The 26,257-nt window shown below is 38.0% G+C and overlaps 1 protein-coding gene and 1 long non-coding RNA gene across 2 annotated transcripts; both read right to left on the minus strand.

Annotated features, from left to right (window-relative positions):
• Nucleotides 1–1,249: 1,249 nt before the first annotated feature.
• On the minus strand, nt 1,250–7,712 carry LOC306652623 (spastin-like; the record flags this gene model as incomplete). Its single annotated transcript, XM_079125415.1, is given in 4 exon segments — nt 1,250–3,867; nt 3,869–4,003; nt 7,136–7,273; nt 7,639–7,712. Coding segments are annotated over 4 exon segments (1,707 nt in total). The 3' UTR covers nt 1,250–2,507.
• Nucleotides 7,713–8,644: 932 nt separating this feature from the next.
• LOC306652624 lies at nt 8,645–25,771 on the minus strand. The gene is made up of 4 exons (XR_013761498.1): nt 25,557–25,771; nt 11,790–11,904; nt 11,454–11,627; nt 8,645–8,677 (listed from the first exon to the last, which is right to left on the minus strand). It is a non-coding gene; the product is annotated as an uncharacterized lncRNA (long non-coding RNA).
• Between the last annotated feature and the right edge of the window lie 486 nt (nt 25,772–26,257).

A 26,257-nucleotide genomic window follows, 5' to 3' on the forward strand; every position in this document is an offset into this window, starting at 1 on the left:
GGGAGAGGGAGAGAGAAGGTAGAGAAAGAAAGTAGGGAGATAGATAGGATTCAAGTATGATATCCCTGCTTGGAAATGTTAGAGTGGAATGCAGTCATTTTTACAATAAAAACACTGTCCATTTTTATAGCAAGCCCAATTTACTATAATGTAACAGAAACAACATGCAACATACAAATTTTAAAATATTATTTAAATAAAGGTAATATTTCTTTTTTTTTTTTGGCTCAAAGTTCAGAACATCAATAGTTTCAATTTAGTTTACAAAACTCTGCCATATTAACATGAAGAGCACACCAAAGCTTCATATTCAAGCATTATCTTTTAAGAAATATAACACGGAGTTCAACATGAAATATAAAAGGTTACAATCTATGACTAATATTAATTCAGAAAATATCCACAACTTCTATTTTTATTGAAAATGACCAAACCAATCACTTATCTCCTACTACATAATTATTCTACTTTCATGGCCCTTCTATGCAAGAAACACAGCTTAAAATTTGGTTGTAGTACATCATAGCACTACCATTATTCAGACTTAATCAGCAAAGCAATTTTTATACATGGATGGTCAGTAATATAACTGACTCAATTTTTATATTAACTTGACTTATAAGTTTAACACCTGAAATCTTTGCTATCTAAAAACTTTCCCAATAGAATTATAAATCGTGATAATTTTAAAGGAGATTAAAGTTGGGCTGGAACCATAGTCCTTTAATGTATATCCCTTTCTAAATAAAAAAGAGTTTTATGAGCTTTATTGAAAAGATTTTGAGATTTCCCAATTCTTCTCATATATATGTTTATCGCTACTTTTCATTATTGGTATTTTATATTTGATGCTTTAACATTTGATACCTTAAAAAGATGCACTTTACTCATGACCTAAAAGAGCACAGCTGTGGCTTAAGTTTTTTTCTTCTATTTATCGCAACTCATTTTTATCATCCAGGGAATTCTAAAATCATGATTAAAGTTATGGGTACAAACAGCATTCAATCCTAAGAAACCATACATCTATAGCTATACAAATCTTTAACAAATTGAAGAATAAAATTAAGGAGAATGTATAATCTTCATTATAAAATTCTTGTCTAGTAGGGGCAATTGTATTTTTATGTATTCTTTCAAAATGGCTTTCCTAAATGAAAAGTCTTTTTACTACTACAAAATTACTCTTTTCACCATGACATTCTACATAGCATCCTTTAAGCACCAAAGAAAAATTCTGTAAACAAACTTAACCAGTAAACTAAGGGCAAACACCCATTTGCCTTTATTTTAATATTTAAAAGGCCATGATATGAGTCTCTACTTTCTACAATGACATATAATAAAAGTCCAGGCATATTTATACGAACAAGAACAATTACTGTACATTTTGGGGAAACAAGTTAATCAACAGACCAGAACTTCTTAATAAAGTAAGCACAAGAAACCTATAAAATGTATGCAGTGTATAAAAATTCAGTATTGTAAGTTTCAGTGAAGGGAGTCATAATTATTAAGAATAAAAGATGATAGTTCTACAGGTTTATAATTATTCTGTAAACAGTAAGTAATAAGCAATAAATTAGAAACATCTTAGCTCCCAGTATTTCCCTTCTTTCTCACTGGAGCCACTTTTATAGCAGTTAAAATTGGCTCTCTTAAGTATCAGAATAATTCAACCAGAAAATAAATTTCATCTGGAATAAGGTAACAGTCCACAATAAATTTTTGACCTTTTAGGAAAAAACCTGTAGATATATGAAGACTGATCTACATGTTACATGACAGAGTAAGCCAAACCTCTATTTTACCAGATTTCCTTTGTTGCTCTATTGCTTTCTAAATTGTTTGGCAGTAATGTAATAGAAAAATAAAAAGTAAAAAAGAATAGAACAACTGTGTAATGTTTGTAGATTTGTGAAGGAAAAAAGCCTCAAACTAGCTTTTCCCTATTGCTGTTAGGAAAAGTTTCATTTGGCACACTGGATTTTTAAGAAGAAAAGAACAAGGAACAAACAAACAAAAAAAGAAACAAGAATGTTTGATATTCCAATCACTGGTAGTTAAGACATTAGGAAAAGAAAAATAGGAAAAATTACTACTGTAAGAAAAAAACAAGACAAACAACCAAAGGCTCTGTGTCTTCTACCATTCACTGTCTCTGGAATACTTTCATCTGCAACACAATATACAAATTATTATTTACATTACAATTATATTGGTAAAGAAGACCAGAATCAGCTTTTCTTGTGCTCTACCTTACAGTGCCCATTGAAATAACCATGAACATCCAAGGCAAGAAGGCCTTAAACAACAAAATATTCCATTCATGTTGTGTACTTTATTTGTTGTCACATTCATCTTCAAGTCTGGAGCACAAATAATTTTAAGACTTTGAAGAGTTTGTAAACTTAAGAGTTTCTGTAGTAGTTGGTAACTGTTCATTGAAGATCATGTGTTTCTTTCTTGCTAAGTAAAATGTTCTGCAGGCTTACAAATACATTTCTTTAAACGGTGGTATCTCCAAAGTCCTTGTTCCACCGTATGTATGCTTCTAAGGTTTGAAGACTCACACTGCGTTTTATCTTTTTCAAGGATTCCGTGAAGTCAGACAATCGAATATTTCTCATCTCACTGGCAGACATATTCTTCACCTGTTCTGGTTTCAGTTCTCGAATAGGACCCAGTGCTGCATCTTTTGCCAGAGCTGTGAGATCACTTCCTGAGTATCCATCAGTCATTCTAGCAAGTTGTGCTAGTTCTTTTTGTGTCAATGGGCTTCCTTGTTTACACAACAGATTTTTGAGTAAAAGTAGTCTGGTCTCCTCATTTGGTAAAGACACATATACCCGTTTGATGAAACGCCTGAGAACAGCCTCATCAAGCTCTTGTGGCCTGTTAGTGGCACCCATTACAAGTACTCTGTCATCTCCAGCAGACTGTACTCCATCAAATTCTATTAGAAATTCAGTTTTTAGACGTCTACTAGCATCATGCTCCCCTTCTCTTCTTTCACACAAAAGGCTATCAACTTCATCTATGAAAATTATAGAAGGCTGAAGTTCTCGAGCCACAGCAAAAAGAGCTCTCACCAATTTTTCACCTTCCCCCACCAACATTGTCTTGCCATTTCCAGGTGGACCAAAGAGTAGCAATCCTCTGGCAGGAGCTCTAAGCCCTGTAAACAACTCAGGTCTCAGAGAAGGAAGAATAACAATTTCTTGCAAGGCTTGTTTTGCCAACTCTTGACCAGCTATATCATCAAATTTAACAGCTGTTCCATTGTCCACAATTTCATTCATAATAAGATTAGCAAGGTTGCTGTCCACATTCCTAAAATTCTTTAAGTCTTTCTTTTTACGAGGAGCAGTTGTAGGGGTAGAAGGCTTATTTGTTCTATTTGTTTTAGGAGTACCCTTATGAATGGCAGCTGCAGGACCAGGACCCTGTCTTCCTCCAGAAACCATTGACAAACCACTGCAACTCGGTGTTCTGTGGTGACCTGAAAGACCTGACTGAAGATGTCCATTTCGGCATGTCAAGTTAGTATTGTCATTAAAAACATCCGTTTGTGACTTGGAAAATTGCAAAACTGGTTGCAGCTTCTCTAGAAGTTGTAAACGATCCTTGGCCATAACCAAATTAGTCATCATTTTAGCTTGAAGTCGTCTAGCTCTTTCACACTGTTCACCTTGTCCTGTAACTATAACAGCTATTCCTTTTTCTAGTTCTTCAATACCTTTCTTATACCATTCCACAGCTTGCTCCTTCTGTCCTTTCTCGTCCTCATCGATGCGCAGGGCAATGGAGATGTACTCGAAGGCCTGTTTGTGGAAGGCCCGGACGTGCTCGGCCTCGCCGCCCGGCGCTGGAGCTCCTCTTGGCGGCCCGGGAGCTCCTCTTGGCAGCCATGAGGGCGCGGAAGAAGCGCTGGCAGAGCCACACGAAGAGGAGCCCCAGGTGGAAGGCCACCAGACGCAGCAGCGCGAAGCCTACGAAGAGCCTAAAGGTAATATTTCTGAGGCTAAATTTTAATTAATGAAATATTTTTTCAGAAAACAGATTTAAATTTTAGATTATAAGTTTCAGCTTTTAAATTTTCTACAATAAAATAATTCTAAATTACAGGATATTAAGAAGAAAATTAAGAAAAATATGAATGCCATATACATATTGATTTGTTGACACTCCTTTGTGATCATACTTTCTTATACAGGGTAGGAACACTCAGAGTAATTCACTATCAAGAGAAACTATGTTCCATACTCTTCACCAGATTAAAAAAAAAATATTGTGTTCATCTACAAGTAAAAATATATTTTTTAAAACATCTTACCTGCTTTCCTGGTTTTAATATGTTCATATACTTCCTTAGTAAGATCCAAAATTAATTTCCTATTACAGTTTATGAAAAAGTAATGAAATTAGTATCAATGCTAATAAGAGAAATACTAATCAAACATATTGTGAAAAGTATTTTAGATAGCATCAAACCTAATATCAGTACTTGACCCCATATATTTCAAATGAGCAAGTTTTCTCTACAGGTTATTAACCTTACAGTTATTTTTATGTTGTTTGGAGAGGGGGTGTTGGTTTTGTTTTGGGAATAAGGTTTCACCACATTGCCCAGGCTAATCTTGAAATCCTGGGCTCATGTGATCCAACTGCCTCAGCATCCCAAGTAGCTGGGGTTGAAGCACAGTCACTGTACCCATAAGTTGTAACCAAAGAAGAAAGAAGTAAGGTGAAGTGAATTTCACCTACTCAAGACTCAAGACATTACCTAGAATAGCCTGACATAAAGGAAAGTATGCTTAATTCAGAAGATGTCCTCTCTCTACAACCAATAGCTCTTTGTTCTTACACAAATCATTTCACTTAACTCAAATTATCCTCCTAAAATATAAGGATTGTACTGCTTTAGTTCACCAGGTTGTTATGAAGATTTAATGAGAGAATATGAACCATGCTGAGAGAAATAGTAAAGTGTTGGGGTCTTAAGCCCCCTTGCTCTTCTCGACTAGTGACAAGGGAAGGGGACACTCCCCAACAAGGTCAGACCGGGATAGGTAGGGCTGACTGACCACCCACTCCCAGCCCTCCTGGCAGGGGATAATCAGACATGTCAGGGAGACTCATCACAGCAGGAACTCATTTATTGTGGAAGTCACACAGCTTTTATGTAGGGTGGAGGCTAGGCAGAAACCACTTTAAAGGTCAGCAAGGAATGGGGTGTTCACGCAGGCAAGAGTCTCATAGGACTATATGGCAAGCGCAAGCTGATCATGTTCACGGAACTGTTGTTAACCAATCCCTAATGGTGGTACCATTTATCATCATTAACTATTGAAACCGCCTTTGAAGCTTTGATCTTGCTCACTCACCAGGGAGTAAGGAGTCAGCCTGAGTTAGTTAACGTGTCATTAGTCCCAACAGTAAAGTAATGGAATAATTTGTACATTAATGCTGAACTCTGTTTGAAACCTGAGTAAAATCCAATTTTTCACAGATTCTAATGATCAAATATTACAATTGTTAACAAATGCTAATGAGTCTTAATTTGGGCCATGGGCTGTGAAATTCTCTGTCCTGTCTTATTTAGGACAAATCACCTATTTAAAAATTTATAACTCAATTTATTTTTAAATATAATTGAAAGACATAAATATCCTCTATAATGAAACTAATCAATCACTGCACTTGGACTATTACTATTACAGCAGATCTTTGTTCAGAGTGAGGCTTAAATTCCATGTCGATTTCTAGCTAACTTGAAAGAAGCAACCCTTTTTTATACATGGATACTGATGTGTCATAATGAGGCTTAGCTCTTTTAAATGCAATGAATCTACTTTAATTTCTGAGAATTCTGTTTAATGTCTTCCTTTTGAGAAAGAATTGAAATATTCTGTAAAATGAGAAACAGATCCTAGTACCTGGGTAAATTTTCATTCGCAGGGATAAAAATCACATGAGGTATCAATCAAAAGTTGGCAACCTCACTGGAAAACTTTAACCTGGGGCCTCCCACAACCAAAGAAACTGTGCTTCATAAGATATAATGATGCTTTGTGGTACACATCTGTTAGAAAAGATAAAAGGGAACTCTCAACTCTTCCTGTAACATTTTTTGAGGATATCCCATAGTTTTGAATATTGCCAAATGATATGTGTTGGCCAAATGACAAACAAAAGCCTCAAAGGAGCACTCATCATGAAGGTCTAGGCCAGCATGTGAGCTCCACATAAGGTTGTAAAACTGAAGGGCAGGATCAGTGTGCTCACTGTGGGGTGGATAAAGCTAGGAATCTTGAACAAAAACAGAGTGCCCATTAAGAAACAATGGCTGTATGTGAAAGGAAAAAAATATAACTTTTAATTGTAATTGGGTATTACCATGAAGACTCAGGGATCTGGGTCAGTCAGGACAATGTAGTAGTAAAGTTAATCATTATCAGACTGCAGGACTACTTCTAATTGCAACACTGTAGCAACAGAATTAACAGAAACAAAAGAATGATTGAAAAGTTCTTTTTTCCCACCCTCTGGTGAAAGAAAATTTTCTTTCTTAAACATAATAAACTCCTCAGAGAAATTCAAATTGCTACTTCCCAGCAAAAATTAGGATATCTTCTGGTAAACTGACATTGCAAGACCCAAATAGTCAAAAATAAAAATCAAAGATATGATGCTATTTGTGCCCCACATGCAGGGGTTATACTTGGAATGTAATGGATATTGCTGGGATTCCTAAGGATAAAGAATTTAAAAATCTTGAGACAGGGACTGGTTGCTGTAGCTCAGTGCTAGAGTTCTTGTCTCCCATGCCTGAGACCCTGGGTTCAACCTCTAGCAACAAAAAAAAAAAAAAAAAAAAAAAAAAAAAAAAAAAAAAGAAAAGAAAAAAAAAAAAGAAAAAGAAAGAGAGAGAGAGAGGTCCTAAAATACACCCTGCACACATTTCTCCTTCTAACTAGTCTAGACATTTGTAGGGGTCCAGACTGAGGAAGAGGACAAAGTCACTGCATTCCAAACATATCTGAACTATGAAATCTCATTGATGTGTAAGATGTAATATAATTGTAAAAATTTTGAACCTCGATTTAATTAGTAATTTAATGTAGACACTTACACATTGGAACCACTAGCAAGGGCATAGGATAATGCTTTCTTTCCAGAATGATCTTCTGCTAAGCCATCAATACCTCCATGAAAAAGCATCTCAATTACATGTTTTGCTTCATATTTTGCAGCCAGCATGAGGGCTGTTCTAAAATAAGAAAGAGATAATTACACCCTTAAATACTTTAAATGATGAATTGTCTTTAAAAGTTATTTAAACAGATAATTTGATATATTTTTTGAATTTGGTTGTGTAGAACTAAATCTTTACATATATTAACACACATAAGTATCTTAAAGTATTCATCTTTACATATTGCCTTCAAGTCAAATAGAAAACCCAAACAGGAAATCTCTTGTCCCAATGGGGTATTAGATGGCAGAAGTTGCAAATTTAAAGTCCTTTGATGGACAATAACTATGAAAAGGTCATTTAACTAAAATAGGTAAAGATTTAACTGAAGGATAATCCATTTTTCCCTAGTCTAATGTAATATGTTATAACTCAGTTACCTAAAAAGGTCAAATATGTAAAAGTTATTTGCTGGCTTAACAATAGGAATAAATATGGTGATGATAATAGTCATCACAGTTTCAGATATTGATGATGATAAGCATCTGCTAAGCACTGAAACTGATGTAATTTACACAGTCTTCCAACCATTCTTCAAGCTTATATTTTCCACATTTTCATGTCAAGAAACATATTTAGTGATGAGTAATTCTTTCAAGGTGACACAGCTCACAATTAGCAAAGGTAGGAATCCAAATCAGTCATGTCTGAATCCATACCTATCACTTGAGTCCTTCTCACCCACTTATGACTTATGTTTATTAGCAAATATTTATAACACTAAAGCTATTTTATTTCCCTTTGCTCAGGTTCATCAAAATATGTTAGAAATCAAAAGGAGGAATTGAGCATAATCTGGCAATAGCACTTAATACTCAGAAATAACCAAAAATCCACTTTCTTCAAAAAAAGTTTAAAGCAAAGGGTCATCCAAAAGTAAATGATTTTCAATGCCTACTTATGTTCAATAGAGCACACTATTAAAGAAAATATACAAAGGAGTAGAAGTTGAAATATGCTGAAGGGTTAAGCATTTCTGTATTGAATGAAAAAGTAAAATAAAAGCCCATACTATATAAAACTGATGAAACTAATGTGAAACTCCTTTGGCTAATGGATTGAGGTTATGACCAATAAACTCAAATTACAAATGAAAAACATCAACCAATATTATAATAAAATCTAAATTGTACTACATAATGTTATTTGTATTACCTTATCCCAATAATTACTTTTCTAAAAGGTGATTTGTGTTCATATGATTCACTTCATCCCAATATTTATAAGTTAATGTTCTTCTTCCCATTAATCTAATATTATTTACTTCAATGATTATTATCATTCCATTAAATTTCAAAAAATATCACCATTTTACCTGTTTTCCTTGTTGACTATGTGTATATTTGCTTTATTCTGAATGAGAAGTTCTGCCACTTGTTTATTGTGCTTCATCGCAAGTAACAGTGGTGTGTGCCCATCCTAGGAAACAACAAATTATTCACCTAATTTCTCAACTGAAGCAGAAATCTTATAAAAGACCTACCAGGTTCCAGAAATCTTGGCCTCTATCATAGTATCATAGGACCTTAAATTTGTGTGTTTGCAGCTTCCATCTAAACCAAGAACTTCTTGAGGACAGGAACTATGTCTTTGATCTCCATAACCCCAACACCAAAACATAAGAGGTAAAGGATTTAAGTATTGTTGGAATTAATGAGCTAAATACTCTTTCTTAGTGTGCAGATTATCCACCTGTTTTTCAAAAAATGTGTACTTTTCAAGAAATACCAAACCTCATCATGAAGATTCCTTGATCCATTCTCAGGGAAATATTATAATGAAGTATAATATTTAACAAAGTCCTTTGCCATTATTAATACGAATTGGACCAATTTTTGTGCCTCAAACATTCACACTGGAGGAAATAAGAGTTGAATGAGGACAGCTCTAAAAGCTTTCCAATAAGGAGAAATCTTCCTCCATGTAGTACTAACCCTCTTGATTTTATTTATGGTGTTAGGATCCCAGATACCAATATCAGGCACTCCTCATACAAGTGGGTCACTAAGGAAATGGGTTTTGAATTGAAGGAGGCTTCAAATACCTTTCATTTCATTTCTAATTGTTCCCTGCATTTACTTCCATTATTAAATGAAAGCTGACTTTATTACCTGTTAGAAAGCTCAACACAAAATATATTCTCACTTATAATGATAACCGTGGTTTATCATTATTATCACTATCAGAATGCACATGTACATTTTAGGTTCTGTTTTACTCTGGTTCCATTTTAATTGCAAGTTAAAGTTATTATTTCAAAAATATTATGAATGAACAAAAATTTATATTGATATATGTGGATTGATTTTACCATCAAGAAAAACACTAACTCACTTGCATTTTAAATATTGATTCAATGAATGAAGACAAATTAAATATATCCATGGGTTACATTGAGTCTGAAGCTCTTGATTTTATCTTTGATGTGGATATTCCAAATCGTCACGTACAATGCAAGTATTTGCATGCAAAATCTTTCCTTTCTTGAATACAATTTTTTCAGCCAAAAATGATGTCTTAAAATGTAATACAAAAAATTCATATCTTCATTTAAAAATTTTTTCCAGCACCATCTATGACCTAATACTCCATTTGTTTACTGTTTTCCCAGACTATTATTTTAATAAGATTTAGTTGCATAGGAATGCTGATACTAAGTTATTAAGAGGATCCCCCTCTATGGTCTTAGTACATGGTTTTGTTTTTAAAGCTGCTAAGCTGATGAAGCTGCAGCTCCAGAAACACAACAGATCTACTGAGACAGTCTACCATCCAGCCGCTACTAAAATTGTTCAATACTTGCTATTATTCTAACAAAGAAAATCACTCGTAAAGTCAGCATTTGTTGACCCAATAACCTAAATGGTAACAGAAACATAAAATTCTTAAAAGGTCAGTCTTTGCTTATTGAAAGACTAGCCATCAAAAATTTCTCAACACATTTTAAATAATGGTGAATGATTACTGTTGTTGGAAGGAAAAATGTATTCTGTAAGCCAAAAATGTATCACTAATCCTACTTATTTTAATTTCCCAGTCATGGAAATAGAGAACAAAAAACTGTCAGTTAAACTAATATTGTCAAAAAGCGGAGATTGGAAGAAAGTCAAACTCCAATTCTCCCAGATATTTCTTCAGTTTCAGAGATCTGGGAATTTCTATATTACACTTCTCGATTTAGTGATAAGTATCTAGGAGTTGGGTGGGAATCTCAGGATTTATTTGTCAATATCTATGACTAGAACCTACTGGATTTACTGAGTGTAAACCTCCAAAGAAGAGTGTAGGTTTCTAAATTGTTAAAATCTTCCCCAGGTCACTTTGAGATACTATTCTAGTAAAGAACTAGAGGAGCAGATAATCATCTCTTCATCTAATCTCTCATTTACAGGGATGAATCCCTTTATGATTTGGGCAGTTGCAAAACAAAAACAAAACCAAGAGACAGGCATTTATCAAAGATTCTATGTAAGTTTCCTAGGCAGTGAGAGAATATGGACCAGTAAATTCAAAATGCAGCTTGGTTTCATATGCAACCCTCCTAAAACTGCTCTTTGGACATGTTTGCAACTCTGCATCTTCCTTTCCTAAATTAATCATTGTTATTCCCCAAATTGACTAGCACCTCATCCATATACAGTAACTGGGAGAAGATTTACAAAAAATAAACTCATCCTACTATTTTCCCTTAATTATCTAATTTCCACATTGGCCTGAATATGGTTTACATTCTCCACTTTTCCATTGTTCCTGCTCAAGCCTTACCACAGTGGGATAATTAACTCTTATGTACCTTTTTCCACAGCAATGAGATCACTATTTATTGTGAAATACTTTTGTTTGAGTTTTAAGATACAGCTTATTTCCAGAGCAAAATTTGCTTCCCTATTTTGTTTTTGCACTACTTAGAAAAAAGCTTGGGTGCAAAACATAATTTGGAAACAGGAAATGTTTTACCTTTAAAAATTCAGTGTTTTCACAAATATTTGCAATTGGTGTATACAAGAAAGCTGTGCCTTCTAATCCTTCTCTTATAGTTTTAGTACTTAAAGTGAAGTCTTCCACAGCTCATTGTTTTCAACACATTTTCCTGCAGTGAGTGCTTAAGTTTCTAAATATGGAAATGGACACTACATATCTCACTATTAAAATAAATATTTCAAACAATCTAGAAATAAAATCAGAAGATGTGTACCTTGTTTTGTAATTCCATATTGGTGTTGTGTAAAAGCAGGTTTTCAGCCATTGCTGTGGTCTGACAAAAGACGGCACAGTGGAGAGGAGAGTGTCCATCAATGTCCTGAACATTTGGATTGGCGCCATTATTTAGAAGAATTTCTACATATTCATCATGCTGGTGTTCTACTGCCTGTTGACATTATAACAAGAAATGTACGATAAATTCAAGATATGCAAGCCAAACATTTCACAAGGTTCACAAATTAGTTATATTTAAAATATATTAAACACTTTTTATTCAAGCATTTCAAGCCTACCTCCTGCAGAAACCCTAGGCGACTAGTGTATGTACCTTAATAAGTGGTGTTTTGTAGTTCTTATCAGAAATTTCAATGTTGCATTGCTTCTTTATTAACAGGGCCACCACTTCTGAGTGTCCATAGGCACTGGCATAATGGAGTGGGGTCCTAGGAAAGTAAGAAGATTCATTAGGACATCAGAGAGCACTTTTCCCCACCTAAAGAATCCAATAGGTGAGCCAACCTAGTCTGCCACAGCATCCCAACAAGGCAGCTCTGAGGTCTCCTATCTTTCAAGGGCAGAATGGTCATTCACAAATAATACTGCTGAACACAAGTGAGCTTGTAGAACTCAGAGGGCAATGACACTGTATGTGCTCAACCTTAGTGCTCAAAGTGACTCCAGCCTCCCTGTAAATACTATGAATATCTCTGAGATATAACACATCATGATCGACTGGAAATCAGTGACATTCAGGGAGGTCTTGAAAAGCTCAACTATTTTTCAAGAGAACCTCAGGATTTACAGTGAGCCTAAAAGAGGTCCCTGTACAACTGTTCAGTGATTCTCCTCCACTCATGATTTTCCAGGCTGCCAGTCCAGCAGCATGCTACAGCACATGATGAAGAAACCCCCATACCCGCTATGCAGAATGACCAGTATTGGTGTAGCCAGTATGGTCAACATTTCCTGGAAGGCCTGCCACCTGCATTCCAGTCAGCACTGGGCTCCTCCACTCCAGGAGTAGGCAGAGGTTTGGGAGGTAAGGTTGAACTGGAAGTAAAACTGGAGGTGTAAGCCTGCAGGCCCATTAGACCATTCCTTTGCAGGCGAGTTCCCCTTGCTGTGCAAAGTCAAGCAGTGCTTGCACCTACCACCCAGGTAGAGCTGAATGAATACAAAAGCCTCCTGGTGCCAATCCAAGAATTCCTCAGTGAAGTGCAAGAAGTCCTTCCTGGGGTTGTGAACAAACACTGCCAGGCACCTACCAAAGTCAGCAGCATTAGGCTTCCTTGCCACACCCCACAATCATGGGTGGCCTTTGCCAGGGGCCTGTTCTTTACCATGCAGTACCCGGGCCTTCTGGTCCTACTGAGTTGGGCTAATGTTGAGAGTCCCTGGATTCTAGCATCCTAGGCATTTTAGAGTTGCAGTTAGCAATGCTCCATCCAGGTGGAACTAGGTGTGGAATGACAGGTATACCATTTCTGCACCTGTGTTGGCCTCAAGGTCCAGGAGACAGGCTGTGTCACCACTGCAGTCCATTTTGCCCTAGTAATGGCCCCCACTCAGGTAAGGGTTTCCTCTTCCAGGGTGTAGTCCTGACCTCCTTGAGGTCAAAGGACACTGAGAGGAGGCCCTAGGAGGGGGTTCAGTGCCTAGCTTTGGCTAGGGCAGCCACCATGCCACCCTTTGCACAACAGAAACCCATGACTGCATTGAAAAATCTCAATGTGTTTGCTCCTTCATTAAGTGTGAAAGCTTCCAGTGAATTCTAGTCTCTCTCAGGGGAACTAACAGTAATTAGTGCAGGGCTTGCAGGTAATTCAGACATGTTGACAAATCTGGTTATGAAGATGTTTGGTTGCAAGACAACACTGAGTAACCGTTCAGAAGTTGATGAATGAGTACAAGTGGAGCATAAAAGAAATAAGGAAAATCTATTGAGGAGTGAAATTGGCACCCCTATATATGCTAGGGTGAAATAACATTAGAAACAAAAACCAGAAAGGACAAGGAGCCATCTTGCCATTTCAAAATGTCCTTGTAAGGGCCTCAGTAGAGAACACATATCCATAGGTTTACATTGATGTGAATGGACTGCAGATTGTATTCAAAGAATTATTTTTGCCCTTAAGTTGCTATATTATGGGAAATGTTTTTGCCTCCTGCTATACTTTACTACACTGTACATAACATGCTTTTAAAAATGTTTACATTAAAAATAAAATTCTGTGTACATAATTTTATGATTTAAATCACTTTTAAATAGTCAATCAAGTGCTCTCTAGGACAATTTTAAGTGACCAGAAGGAAGACTAACAGTTTGTTTTGCTACTCAATAAGACTGCCAGATATCACCAAGGTCTCTAGATCCCAGGTGCTGAGGTGCCTGTGAGGGTGGGAAAGTCAACCATCCTGGTGAAATGAGAGCTGGCCTCCCTTTCCCTCCTTCCCCCTGGTCCCAGTCAGGAAGGAGGTGGCTTCTGTTACATCTTCCCAGGTAGGCACCCTGTCCCTAGGGCCCCTGCCACCCCCACCCTATTACCTGTTCTTCTTGTCTCTTTTATCCACTTCTTTCCCATAAGCAAGGATACAGTTCACTTTGTCCACATTGCCCAAACATGCAGCCCTGTGGATCCTGGAGGGAACTTTATACCTGAGGATAGTTTTTGGGAATCTCTGATTAATTTAGAGGCCATGGCTAGGCCTCCAAGGCCCCATTCATTGCACTGGGGTGATTCAACACTTCTGAAACCCAGAAGAGTTCACCTAGTGTCGCCAATGAGTGGCCATCAAGTAGAGGCTGAACCGCTCAGCAGTCAGTTATGAGTGGGGGCTGAACCACTCAGTCTCAGTTATCCATCAACAATGGAAGAATGGTTACCTAGCAACCCTTCGTGACAGTGCCTTGAGTGCAGTGCGCATGCGCAGCTCGCTTGGAACCTATGCAGACAGTTTCAGCTACCTTGCTCAGGTTATGGAAGAGCAGGCTGGATGGTTGCTGACTGGGCAGATCAGGAAACCTCCACCTACCTGGGTGATGGACAGCACCTATGTGGCCACAGGTGTTCAGTCAGCCCCAGGTTCCTCCACCCAGGAGTTGGTGGAGGTTTAGGAAATGAGGTGGTGGGGAAGGCTCTAGAAGCTGAAATCAAGGTGCAAGCCTCCACGTCCCATTGTAGGAGAGTTCCTCCTCTAGGGGGGTTTGCAGTGTTGTCTCAGGTAAAGTTGAATGAAACCAGATCAGATGCCTTCTGATACAAGTCCAAGAATCCTCTGTGAAGTGCAAGAAGTCCTTTCTGAGCTCCTTGACTGCCAGTATCAGCTGCCACCCAGATTCAGCACCATCAAGGACGCAGAAAAGGTCATTTCTGAGGATAACCACACCAGACAGTGGAAAACCTCATGCATATTGGACACTCCATGTCACAAAGGGAATTACATTGCACCACCCCATGAACACCATCCACTTCCCACTGTGCCCAGGCTCAAGTGTACTGAGTGGTGACCTGTGCACCCCACAGGGCAGCAGCCATATACCGCCCCACCCCATGGGCCACCCAGCATCACATCAAGCAAAATACCTCCACCTTACACTGCCACACCTTATAGTTTTCAAAATATCCACTGGGTACCACACCCTGGATTTGACAGCACTGGATACATGGAGTTCTCTTCAGGAGGGCACAGAAGACACCACCTCCTAACAGGGTATAATCGGGCAGCTTAGTCACAGAAAATTACACATCCTCTTTTCCAAACTGACAGGAAGCTCATAGGTACCTAGATATAGCAAAGATTGGAGGGACTTTCCTAGAATTGTTTTAGAGTGAGCTGGTGTGATCACTATTGCCATGCCCAGAGAAACATAGACTTAAAGCTGAATGTTGGTGGGCATGTTCTAAAGGTCCCAAATCCTGATGAAATCCACACAAGCAAGACTCAATAAGAACATTTTTTTTCACTTTGGCCTGGATTATTATATGTAGCTCTAATGTCAATTTTGATCTTTTTTTTTACTTTTTATTTCAAATCAATAAATGTTCACCTTTCATCAATATTACATCCTCAACTCATTTGACTGTATTCTTGTAATATTTTAAAAGAGTAACTGGAAACCATTCTATTTTTGCTTTTCTAGGTCAGATTTACACTTGCTCCTCTTAGTCACTCTTTTCCTTCTAATATTAACTGCTACCAACAAATCCTTCCATCCATCTTTTTCTACTTTTTAATTTGGTTTGGATTATTCATTTCTATTTTTCCTTTTCTCTTTCATTTTTTCATGCCCTTTTTAAGTCTATTATTTTCATCACTTACATAATGTAAGAGTAATTTTACTATTGTTAATAATTCATTTCTCAATCTATTCCATAATGTTACTACAGTTTTATTCCAAGTGTATGGAAAGAGCAGATAATTTTTTCTTCATCCCCTGTGCTGTAACTTTTACTAGTGCATGAGTTTGCTCTGAATCAATTGTAGTAAATCGAGTTTAGTATCTTCTGTCAGTAATGCTGAAATTGGGAAAAGCAGATGACACATGGTGAGTGGAAGTAACAATACATGGATATTCGCCCAGTCCAGGGCACTTACACAAAAAAGCTAACTAAATTATCTCTTGTATAAAAGGAACCTCATGCCTGGAAGGTCAGTGGCTCAGGAGGTTTAGCAGGAGGATCACAAGTTCCTGCCCAGCCTAAACAACATACTGAGACCATAAGCAACTTAGGGAGACTCTGTCTCAAAATTAAAAAAAAAGCAGGCCTGGGATGAGTCTCACTGTTGCTTAAGCACTCATGGGTTCAATCCTTGGTACTAAAAAAAAGAAAAGAAAAGAAAAGACCTGTAAAAGTAATAATCATTCCAGAAGATGGGTACACACAAAAATAGTATGAAAAAGCAAGTAAACCAACCACCCCAAGCAGTCCACAACACATCAACAACTGATCCTGTTGACACCACAGTAAAGGAAATGTTGAGAATTTTGAAAGTTTATAGCTAAAATATTCAGTGAACTAAAAGATGATGTAAGGAATTAGAAAATACAGGAAGTGAAAGAAGATTTTTAAAAAGAGAAATTCTAAAAAAGAACCAAACAGAAATTCTGGCAAGAATCAGTAAATTAAACCAAAAATTTAGTGGAAAACATCACCAGTAAACTAGACCACTTTGAAGACAGATTCTCAGACCTGGAAGACAAAGTATATAATCTGTTTTTTAAGTAATAGGCTTTTTTCATCTTTTGTTTGTTCTAAATAGTTGTACATGGCAATAGAATGCATTTATACATTTTGATAGATCATACATAATAAATAGTGTGTAATCTCTCATTTTTCTGATTATACATATTGCAGGATCACCTCTGCTATCATTCTTTCCCCCATAGCCCTTCCCCCTTCATTTCCTCTACCTCATAAAAACTAACTCTATTCTACCCTATCACCCCCTTATTGTGAATTAACTTCCACAAATCAGAGAAAACATTCAGCCTTTGGTTTTTTGGGTTTGGCTTATTTCTCTTAGCATGATATTCTCTAACTCCATCCATTTAATGGTAAGTGTCATTATTTCCTTTTTCTTTAAAGTTGAGTAATATTCCATCATATATATATATATATACATATATATATATATGGTATCAAACTAGATGACCTTAAATAGAAGAATGGCCATTCTTCTATTGAAGGCCATCTAGTTTGATACCATAGTTGAGCTGTTGTGAATTGAACTGCTATGAACATTGAAATGGCTGTGTCACTCTAGTGTGTTGATTTTAAGTGCTTTGGGTATAAAGCAAGGAGTGGGATAACTGGATAAAATGGTGGTTCCATTCCAAGTTTTTGGAGGAATCTCTATTCTGCTTTCCATAATGGTTTCACTAATTTGCATCCCCCCAGCAATGTATGAGTATACCTTTATCCCCACTTCCTTGCCAACATTTATTGCTGCTTGTCTTCTTGATAATTCTCATACTGATTGGATTGAAATGAAATCTTAGATTAGTTTTGATCTGTATATCTCTAACTGTTAGAGATGCTGAAGATTTTTTCATACTATACAATCTTAAAAATAAAGGCAACAGTAAAGATGTTAAGAGACCAAACCAGAATATTCAAGAAATCTTAAATAACAAAGGTAAGAATAACTGTCACACAGGAAGGCACCAAAATACACAATACAAGAATGTACAAACTTTTCAATAAATATCAGAAAATTTTAAGAACATTAAGAATTAGATGGAAATCCAAATTCAAGATTCTCATAGAACCCCTCATAGGCAATATCACTAAAGATCCTCTCCAAGACATGTTATAATTAACTGCCTTATATACAGACGAAGGTTAGAATGTTAAAAGCCTCAAGATAAAAAAAGGTAGTCACATTTTGAGATAAACCAGTTAGAATTTCAAATGATTTCATAGTCCAAGCCATAAAAGCAGGGAGGGCTTGGAATTATTTATAACATATCCAGCAAAATTATTTTTCAGAATTGAAAATGAAATAAAAACCTTCCATGTCAAATATAAAATAATTTATATAACCAGGAAGAGTGCACTACAAAGCTTACTCAATGAAATATTTTATGCCTGAAGAAAAAATAAGAATCAGAGCCAGCAGAGGGATGAAACTCACTAAAAGGATACTCAACCAAGGAGAATCAAGTCTAAATTAAGCATTAGAAATAAGCAAAAGTGACAGGAAATAAATATCATAGCTCTATATTCACACTGACTGTAAATAAGAATCCTTTGCATGGCATTTGCTTTGATCCTGATATTCTATAAACAATACCACTGCAGTTTGCTAACACAAAAGAAAAATTAGTACAAAACTAACTGGCAGGGACTCCAAACCCCATTTCTCTCTCCCATTTCTCCAAATCTCAAACTCCTCCCCCATCACCATAACTCCCTTTACTGCAGAGACCAATGGGAACTCAAGGTGTATGAACTTAATCCTAGTGGCCCCAAGGTGTTTGCTAGGTATCTCCTTACTCAGAGTAGATGGCATCTGCTCTACATGGTGCTACAAGGTAATTACAATGTTGTTTTGGCTTGTATTTTCTTTTCATGTAGCATCCTTAGTTGGTGCTCCTGCTTAGGATGGGTAGAAAGAGCAGTCTATTGTAGTGTTGCAGGGGACCATCTTCTGTGATGAGATAGCCTTCAGGGATTGTTATGAGGTTCTGAGGGTCATTGGGTGTGGTGGGTGTTTCCAGGTGAAACTAGCCCACCATTTCCTCACTGGGACAGAGGTGGTGGTAAAAGACCTGTCAAAGGATAAAGGAAACATCTCAGTCCACTCTGAACTGAATATGGTGATGGACCTGGAGCATCCCATGTGACCCAGCTATTTCAGGTTACTGAAATAGGTAAACATATCTATATCATGATGGAGCATGCTGGTGATGGAGGACAGCTATTTAACCACATCCAGCTTGATGGCATGCAAGAGGAGGATGCCTGGAGAATGTTCAGGCAGATCTTGTGTGCAATAGGCAACTGCCACAAGGGCATCATGCTCTGAGACCTGAAGTCAAGAACATCATGGTGGATGCTAGAGAAAACCTCAAACTCCTTAATATTGGCATATGCATGAAGTTCACACCTGAGCAGCAACTGATCTGGTTCCAGGTCACTCTCCTATACCATATACCTGATATCATCCAGCAGGAAGAATATAAGACTCAACCTACCCCAAAGGATGTTTGGAGTCTAAGTGTCATTCTGTACTTTCTATAGTCATGGAGACACCCATTTATGAAGATCTTTGGGAGCTGGTGACACAGATCAAGGAAGCAAGATACCACATTCCTGATCATGCTCCCATCCAAAAATGATGGCTCATCCACAAAATTCTGACCAAGAACCTCCATGAAGTTGACTGCATTAGATTAAATCCTTCAGCACCTATGTCTGAGTGAGGGTGAGGAGTATTCAGCCCATCAACTTATTGAACAACTCCCCAAACACCCAGACCCCAGAATAATAACAGTCCTGTTTGACATGGGTTATAACTCACACGACACCTGAGTGTCCAGCCAATAGAAAGTTCGATGATGCAATGGTTATCAGATGATACTCCAGTCCCACATGCACCAGAGGCAAGACTGCATTTTCCAGGGTTAGCCTGTGGATCAGAGTGTTGGGCCTCAACTATGACCTATGGATCATTCCAATTTCCCAGTTCTACCAAATAAGTGTGCCAGTGACTGTGCACTCCATACCTTCTCCGTGTCCTATGAACAACAACTCCTTGTGGAATCCAAGCAGTCAGGGCAGAAGATTATCAGAAGGTTAAGCCTGACTCATTGATGTCCACTCCCTGCATGCAAAGACCTCTGCTCCCTGGATTACCTTCCTGTCTGACCTGAGTCCTACATGCTCAAATCCAGGATGATCCTCAGGGACATTGCACCAGCAGATAGCAGGAATTTCTCCTGATATTCCATCAAAAGGCAAACTCAGGACAACAGCAAAGTCTGCAGGAGTGTGACAAGGTAGACCACTGCCTGCATTTAACAACTGTGTTTTATATGCTGTGTGTCAGTAAAAGTGACTCTTATCCAGGGAGAACTGAATGTGCTAGATTCAGACACTGGGCAATTCCAGTATAAATGCAGACCTGAGACAGATAAAACCAATGGGCGGCCAGTCAGAGAGCCTATGTTCTGTAGATTCTTACATCACAAGATGAGCATGAGTCACATAGACTCTAAACAACTGCAGGAGCCAGGTGTGCATATTGGCTCAGGCTTCTCCACATGGGTTTCAGCCAGGATCATCTCTGGATCCACCTGGACATCAGGAGTATCCTCTGCCCCCACCTGTGAGAGAAATAAGAATCTGTTTCCCCTGAGACACTGCCCCTGCCCTACACTTCTCTGTCCTTTCCCCCATGCTCCAAGGATGATAGCAATGTTTCTTTAAATATTGCTTCCTTTTTTATATAATAAAATTGATGTTCAAAGACTAAAAAATATAAAAGTTTGCTTAAAACATACAGAGAGTGCCTCAGGGTAAGAGCAGGGGCATGGGAGCCATCCTCTGCACATCTTGGACCACTGAGCCTCTCTCTCCTATTCAGGGTAGATACTTCCCTTGAGCCACTGTAGATGAGCACTCAATTGGCTTGACCTAGTGTGACCAGAGATTCACTCCGCTTCTTCTAGTGTGGGTGGAGATTCTCCCCTTGAGCCAGTGTAGACATGACTTACTGTGAACTGGTAACATTGAAGGAATCCCTCTCCCAGTCATCAGGCCCTTCCCTGAAATATGTGGAGAGGGCAGGTGGCAGCTGTTGGAAAAGTCATATCTGAGAAGATACTGGAGCACATATCATCTCCAAACTCCACGTGTAGGGAAGTGAGACATGGCTAGCCTGCAGCAGTGGCTGGCTGCACTACCACCTGCCTACACACCTCAAATCTCCTCATGGTTTCTGCTGAACAAAGTAGAGAAGGAGCACATGGGATTTGGGACTTGGAAATGTCAAACCATCTCGTACTAGTTACATAAAAGTAAACTGCACCAACGTAGAATTGCTCTTATCTTTGGATTCTATTAACAATGAGTTTTGTAGTGCACAGAAGGAATGAGTAAGAAATGGTCAGGATAATCAGGAGGGGAGGCTTTGGGTACCTTCCATCCCTGACATCTCCACAGGGTTGCAACCCCAGAGCTGGTCTGGCAGCTTCTTACTGATCTTCCCCAGAGTGGTCAGAAATGAACACATTAAAAAAATGTATGCCTCTATAGTTTTCACTGTAGAAGTCTTTCACCCCTTTGGTTTCATTTATTCCTAAGTTCCTTTATTTTTTGTTATTTTGACCTCATTTTGAGTAGAATAGTTTATCTAATTCTTTTTCCACAGATTCATTATTGGAATAAAGGAACGTGCTTGATTTGTCCTGCTCTCATATCCTGCTAATGTTGCTTAATTGATCAGTTCTAGAAGTCTTCTGTTGGAATTTTTGGTGTATTCTTAAATAGAGGATTATGCCATTAGCAAATAAATAATTTAACTTCTCCTTTTCTTATTCTGTATCCCTTTAATTTTATTCTCTTTCCTGATGAAAGAGAGCTTTAAGGACTTTATTGAATAGAAATGGGAGAGCAGACTTGCTGGACATGTTCCTCATTTCAGAGGAAATTCTTTTAGTTTTTCTCCATTCAGTATGATGTTGGTATGGGTTTTTCACTTTACAATGATGAGAAATGTTTCTTCACTCCCTCGTTTCTCTAGTATTTTAAACATGAGTGGGTGCTTCATTTTATCAGATACATTTTGTACATTCATGATGTATTCCTGTGATTCTTGACCTTAACTCTATTTAGGTAGTGAATAGTACTTATTGATTGGTGTTATGTCTTCTACTGATTCTGGTGTTAACTTGTTCTTTTTCTACAGCTTTGAGGTGTATATTAGAACATTAATTTTGTATTTTTCTATTGTGTTTAAATATAGGAACCTGGTGCTATAAACTTTCCTCTTGGAACTGCCTTCACACTGTCTCACAGATGTTGATATATTCTCTCTCTGTGTTATCACTTTTGTCTAAGACCTTATTTCTCCCCTGATTTCTTCTGCAAATTCTGGTCTTCTTTAAAAGTGCATCATTTAATCTTCAGGTGATAGAGTATTTTCTCTTTAAAAACCTTGTTGATTTTAGATTTCAATCAATGACAATTTGATAGGAAGAAAATAATTCTAATTTGTTTTTATTTGCTAAAATTTTCATTGTGCCCTAGAATATGGTCTATTTTACAAAATGTTCCATGTGGTACTGACAACAAAGTGAATTTCTTTGTCAATGGATAACAAATGGCAGTAATTCTTATAAACAGATGGAATTTTGAGAAAAGAAGTTAGGCAAAATACATTATTCATGTTATACTTCCAAGCAGGTCAATTTTTTATGGTGCTCCACAGGGTTAGAGAGTATCATCCAACCCAATGAAGACCAATATAATAGTCCCTGTTATCTACAGGGAATATGCTTCAAGATCCCCAGCACATGTCTGGGACTGCTGACAATAACAAATCCTAGCTATTTTCAATGTAGTTTTGCACACATACATCTATATAATAAATTTTAATTACTATAATAAGCAGAGTAAGAGGCTCTAATTCACTAGTATAGATCAATTATAGTTATGTACTGTGATAAAATTTGTGCAAGTGTAGATTTTCTCTGCCCCTCTCAAAGTATCACAATTGCTCTGTACTCACACTACTTTGGTGGATTGTGGGTAATTGAAACAATGGAAAGTAAAATGGTGGGTAAGTGTGGACTGCTGTAGGACAAAAAGTTGAAGTAAGGTTCAAATAACTCTGCCTGATTGCTTGAGGTAAGAAAGTTGTCTCCTCCACTCTTGGTTTTAGGTCTTCCAAGCCAACAGTCTACTTTTGGCTCTGCAGCTCCAAGACTTTGAATTATACCACTGATGGCCCTGTGTCTCCACTTGCAGACATCAGATCAAGGAAACGCTCAAGCTTCCTACTCATATGAGGCAATTCACCACTCTAAATCTGTTTCTTTGGAGAACCCTAAATTATTCAGACATCTTTTGGGAGCAATTAATCTGCCTTTTGCAATGTATGTGCAATATGTATGATACAAAACATGTTATAAATGATGCATTATATATATGTACATCTAGATTTAAAATAATTCAATATTGAAAAAAGCATAAGTTACACATATACCTACCATCCACTAGCCAACTAGCCACCCCATTAGGCATTCCATTGTTTATTTCACAAAAAATAAATAATATCAAAGCATATGTCCAAAAAAGACTCATGCAAGCTGGTGCATGCTGACACATGCCTGTAATCTCAGCAGCTAGAGAGGCTGAGGCAGGAGGATCATGAGTTCAAAGTCAGCCTCAGCAACAGCAAGATGCTAAGCAACTCAGTGAGACCCTGTCTCTAAATAAAATACAAAACAGAGCTGGGGGCGTGGCTCAGTGAAGAGTGCCCTGGGTTCAAACCCTGGTGCCCACCCCCAGCCAAAAAAGATAAAAAAAAGCATAGAGAATAACAGGATGGGTGTCAGCATGCATAGTGTGTATGCATAATTTTAAAAGAGGTAATAATTATTATTAAATTTTTAAACATTGTCAAATCTTTTCATTTGATACAACTTAAAAATCCATATTTCCAGATATAATCACTACACTGAAGACAGTGTACATATTTCCCACCCAGGCCATATATTCTCCCTAACTATGTAGGTTAATAGTATTAATAATTCATTATCTGTTCTAGTGTCTGTTCTTTTGTAATTTGTTAAATATCTAGATAGTGGATATTAAGATTTACAACAGTTTTCATGAATAGGTATATATATTTATTTTAACAATGTATTTTCTATTTTAACAATATTCCACACTAAAAAATGTATTTCATTTTTACTGAGCATTTAATGTTTATTTCTGAAATTCTTATCTTCATTAACAATGGTCTGCCTATTTACAGGACTTGCATTCACGCTTACAAGTTTTATTGACAGCAGTTGTATGTGTAAATTCTGAGTTATATTTAATATGTTCAAATAAATTAACCTCATCAGTTTTTGCAAAATATTGCAAAAGTTGTATGCATTGAATCAATTTAATATTATTTCTCTATATTTCTCCTATTTAAGTATAAAAACCTGAGTAACCTTGACCCCATTAAATAAGGCATATAATATCTAATTTGATACTTGAGTATATACCTTTGCAATCACCTTCCATTTGTTGGTGAAGACAAGTAAGTAATTAGTAATTCATCTTTAATTTTTCTTTTGGTAGAAGCAATAAGACATACTTTTAAAGAATTAAGAGAAATTAATCAAGTCAACAGTATTTCTCAATATTAACAGGAAACACAATTTTTGGGTCTGTTAATTTTCAAAAATTATAAAAAAATTTTCTACCCCCTTGATATACTCAGGAATCATATACTAAAAGCCTCAAGATCTCACACCGTGATTGATTGCCCATGAAATTTCTTTTATTTTATTAAATGGTATTAAAAATATATTGAATAAAATATATTTTTCACAATTTGACATAGTTTCCAACAGTCTACAATTCTTAGGTACTGGTGAAAGGTTTCATATATTTCTGTTACTCTTCCCTCATGAGTTATTTGTGTTATTGTGTGTAATAAACAAGAATTCAAAAGTGCATACTGATTTTAATATTTACAACTTAGTATCCGGTGGGAAACTGCTTCCATTCAAAGAACATATTTCCATGAAAAGAGGGACCATGGACTGATACTCAGTATCATTACACTAGTATTTCTCCCTTCTCCTTCAGATGAGAGCTTGTCTCAGAAACAGAAATGAAAATGTCTTGACCCTCAGGGCTGCCTGGGCCTGCATTTGGTGTTGTGGCTGATGAGTTACCCTGGTGTCCACCACTGTCGGGTGTGTCTGGAGCTCCAAACCCTTTGAATATTTCCAGCAGCACAGAATGTTCATCTGCCCAGTTTCCAGCAGAGTCCTGTGGGTGTTTTAGGCCTGAGGTGTTTTGCTGCTACCTGGAGCAGAGTTTGTGAGCTGGCAAATGTGTTCCCTTGAAGTGAAGAATCTTTTGGAAGCAGTTTTCTATGCCCCATACCAGACAGTTATGTGAGTAACCCGAGCGGGGAATGATGGAAACCAACACCACAGATTGATCTGAGCACCTCTTGGCACAGGGTTTAGTCTTACCTGCCAAACCTTCAATGTGACCAACAAGGGGAGGAAGGGTATGTCCGGCATGTCATGGTCACTCCTGTTGATGTCATTAAAAATACAGGTAGCTGACTCTCCCAGTAGACAACTACCCAGCCCCCCAAACATCACATAAGCTAATGTGGATACCTGCTCCCAGGGAAAGCAGGTCAGTTTTCGGTGGTCTGTGCTCACAACCTTCCCCTTAGCCAGTGAACACCTACCTCAATTTGAGGTTTAGAGACACCTTTGCAACTGACTCAGACTCAAGCCTGTCTGAAGCTTATCTAGCTCACCATGACCTTGGGGTCAGGAGCTGACCTGCGTGTTTGCAGTGCTGTGATGAAGCGCCACAGGCAGGATGGCTTATAAAGCACAGACCTTTCTTTTCCACAGTTCTGGAGACTGAGGTCCAAGGCGCCGACAGCTGGGGTGTGACAGAGCCCACAGTGGGAGGAGCTCCCTGGCTGGGCGGCCTCTGGTGCAGGGCCAGGCAGATCTTGGTCCCTTAGACGGTGGCTACTCACACTCACGAGGGCCCCGCCCCAGGCCTGATTGCTGCTGCAGTCAGTGTCATCCTCCCTGTGGTGTTAGCTGCCCCTGTGATTGGGGGACACAGATTCAAGTGGTAGCTGACTCATACCTCTGCAGTGTGCTACATTTTAAACAGCAGAGTCACTGATGAACAGCATGAAGGTGTGAAAAACATGCAAGAAGCAGACCGTGGAAGGATCCACAGGGGCAGGAGAGATAAAGCAGTGCAGAGGCACCCCCTCCTGCTCCAGCCAGATCCACCTGGCAGGAGGCACCCAGTTTCCACTGCTCAGTACCAGTCAGAAAATGACTGTGAAGGCCCTCCAGCACTGACCTTGCAGGTGTGAGCGAATTCTAGCACAGAGCCCTCAACACTGGGACAGGTGGTGTCCATGCAGCCGGTGCAGAGAGGCCATGCCCTTCTTGCCTGTTGCTGAGCAGCCCTGGCTTGACTGAGTCCTCATGGGGGACCAGAATCCAGAAATCATGCCAGAACTGGCCCTAACCCAGGTTCCCTCAGGGCCTCTTGGGCATGGTCAGGGGAGAGC

The sequence above is a fragment of the Sciurus vulgaris genome (genome assembly GCF_902686455.1).
Source record: "Sciurus vulgaris genome assembly, contig: HiC_scaffold_340_arrow_ctg1, whole genome shotgun sequence".
Taxonomy (NCBI): domain Eukaryota; kingdom Metazoa; phylum Chordata; class Mammalia; order Rodentia; family Sciuridae; genus Sciurus; species Sciurus vulgaris.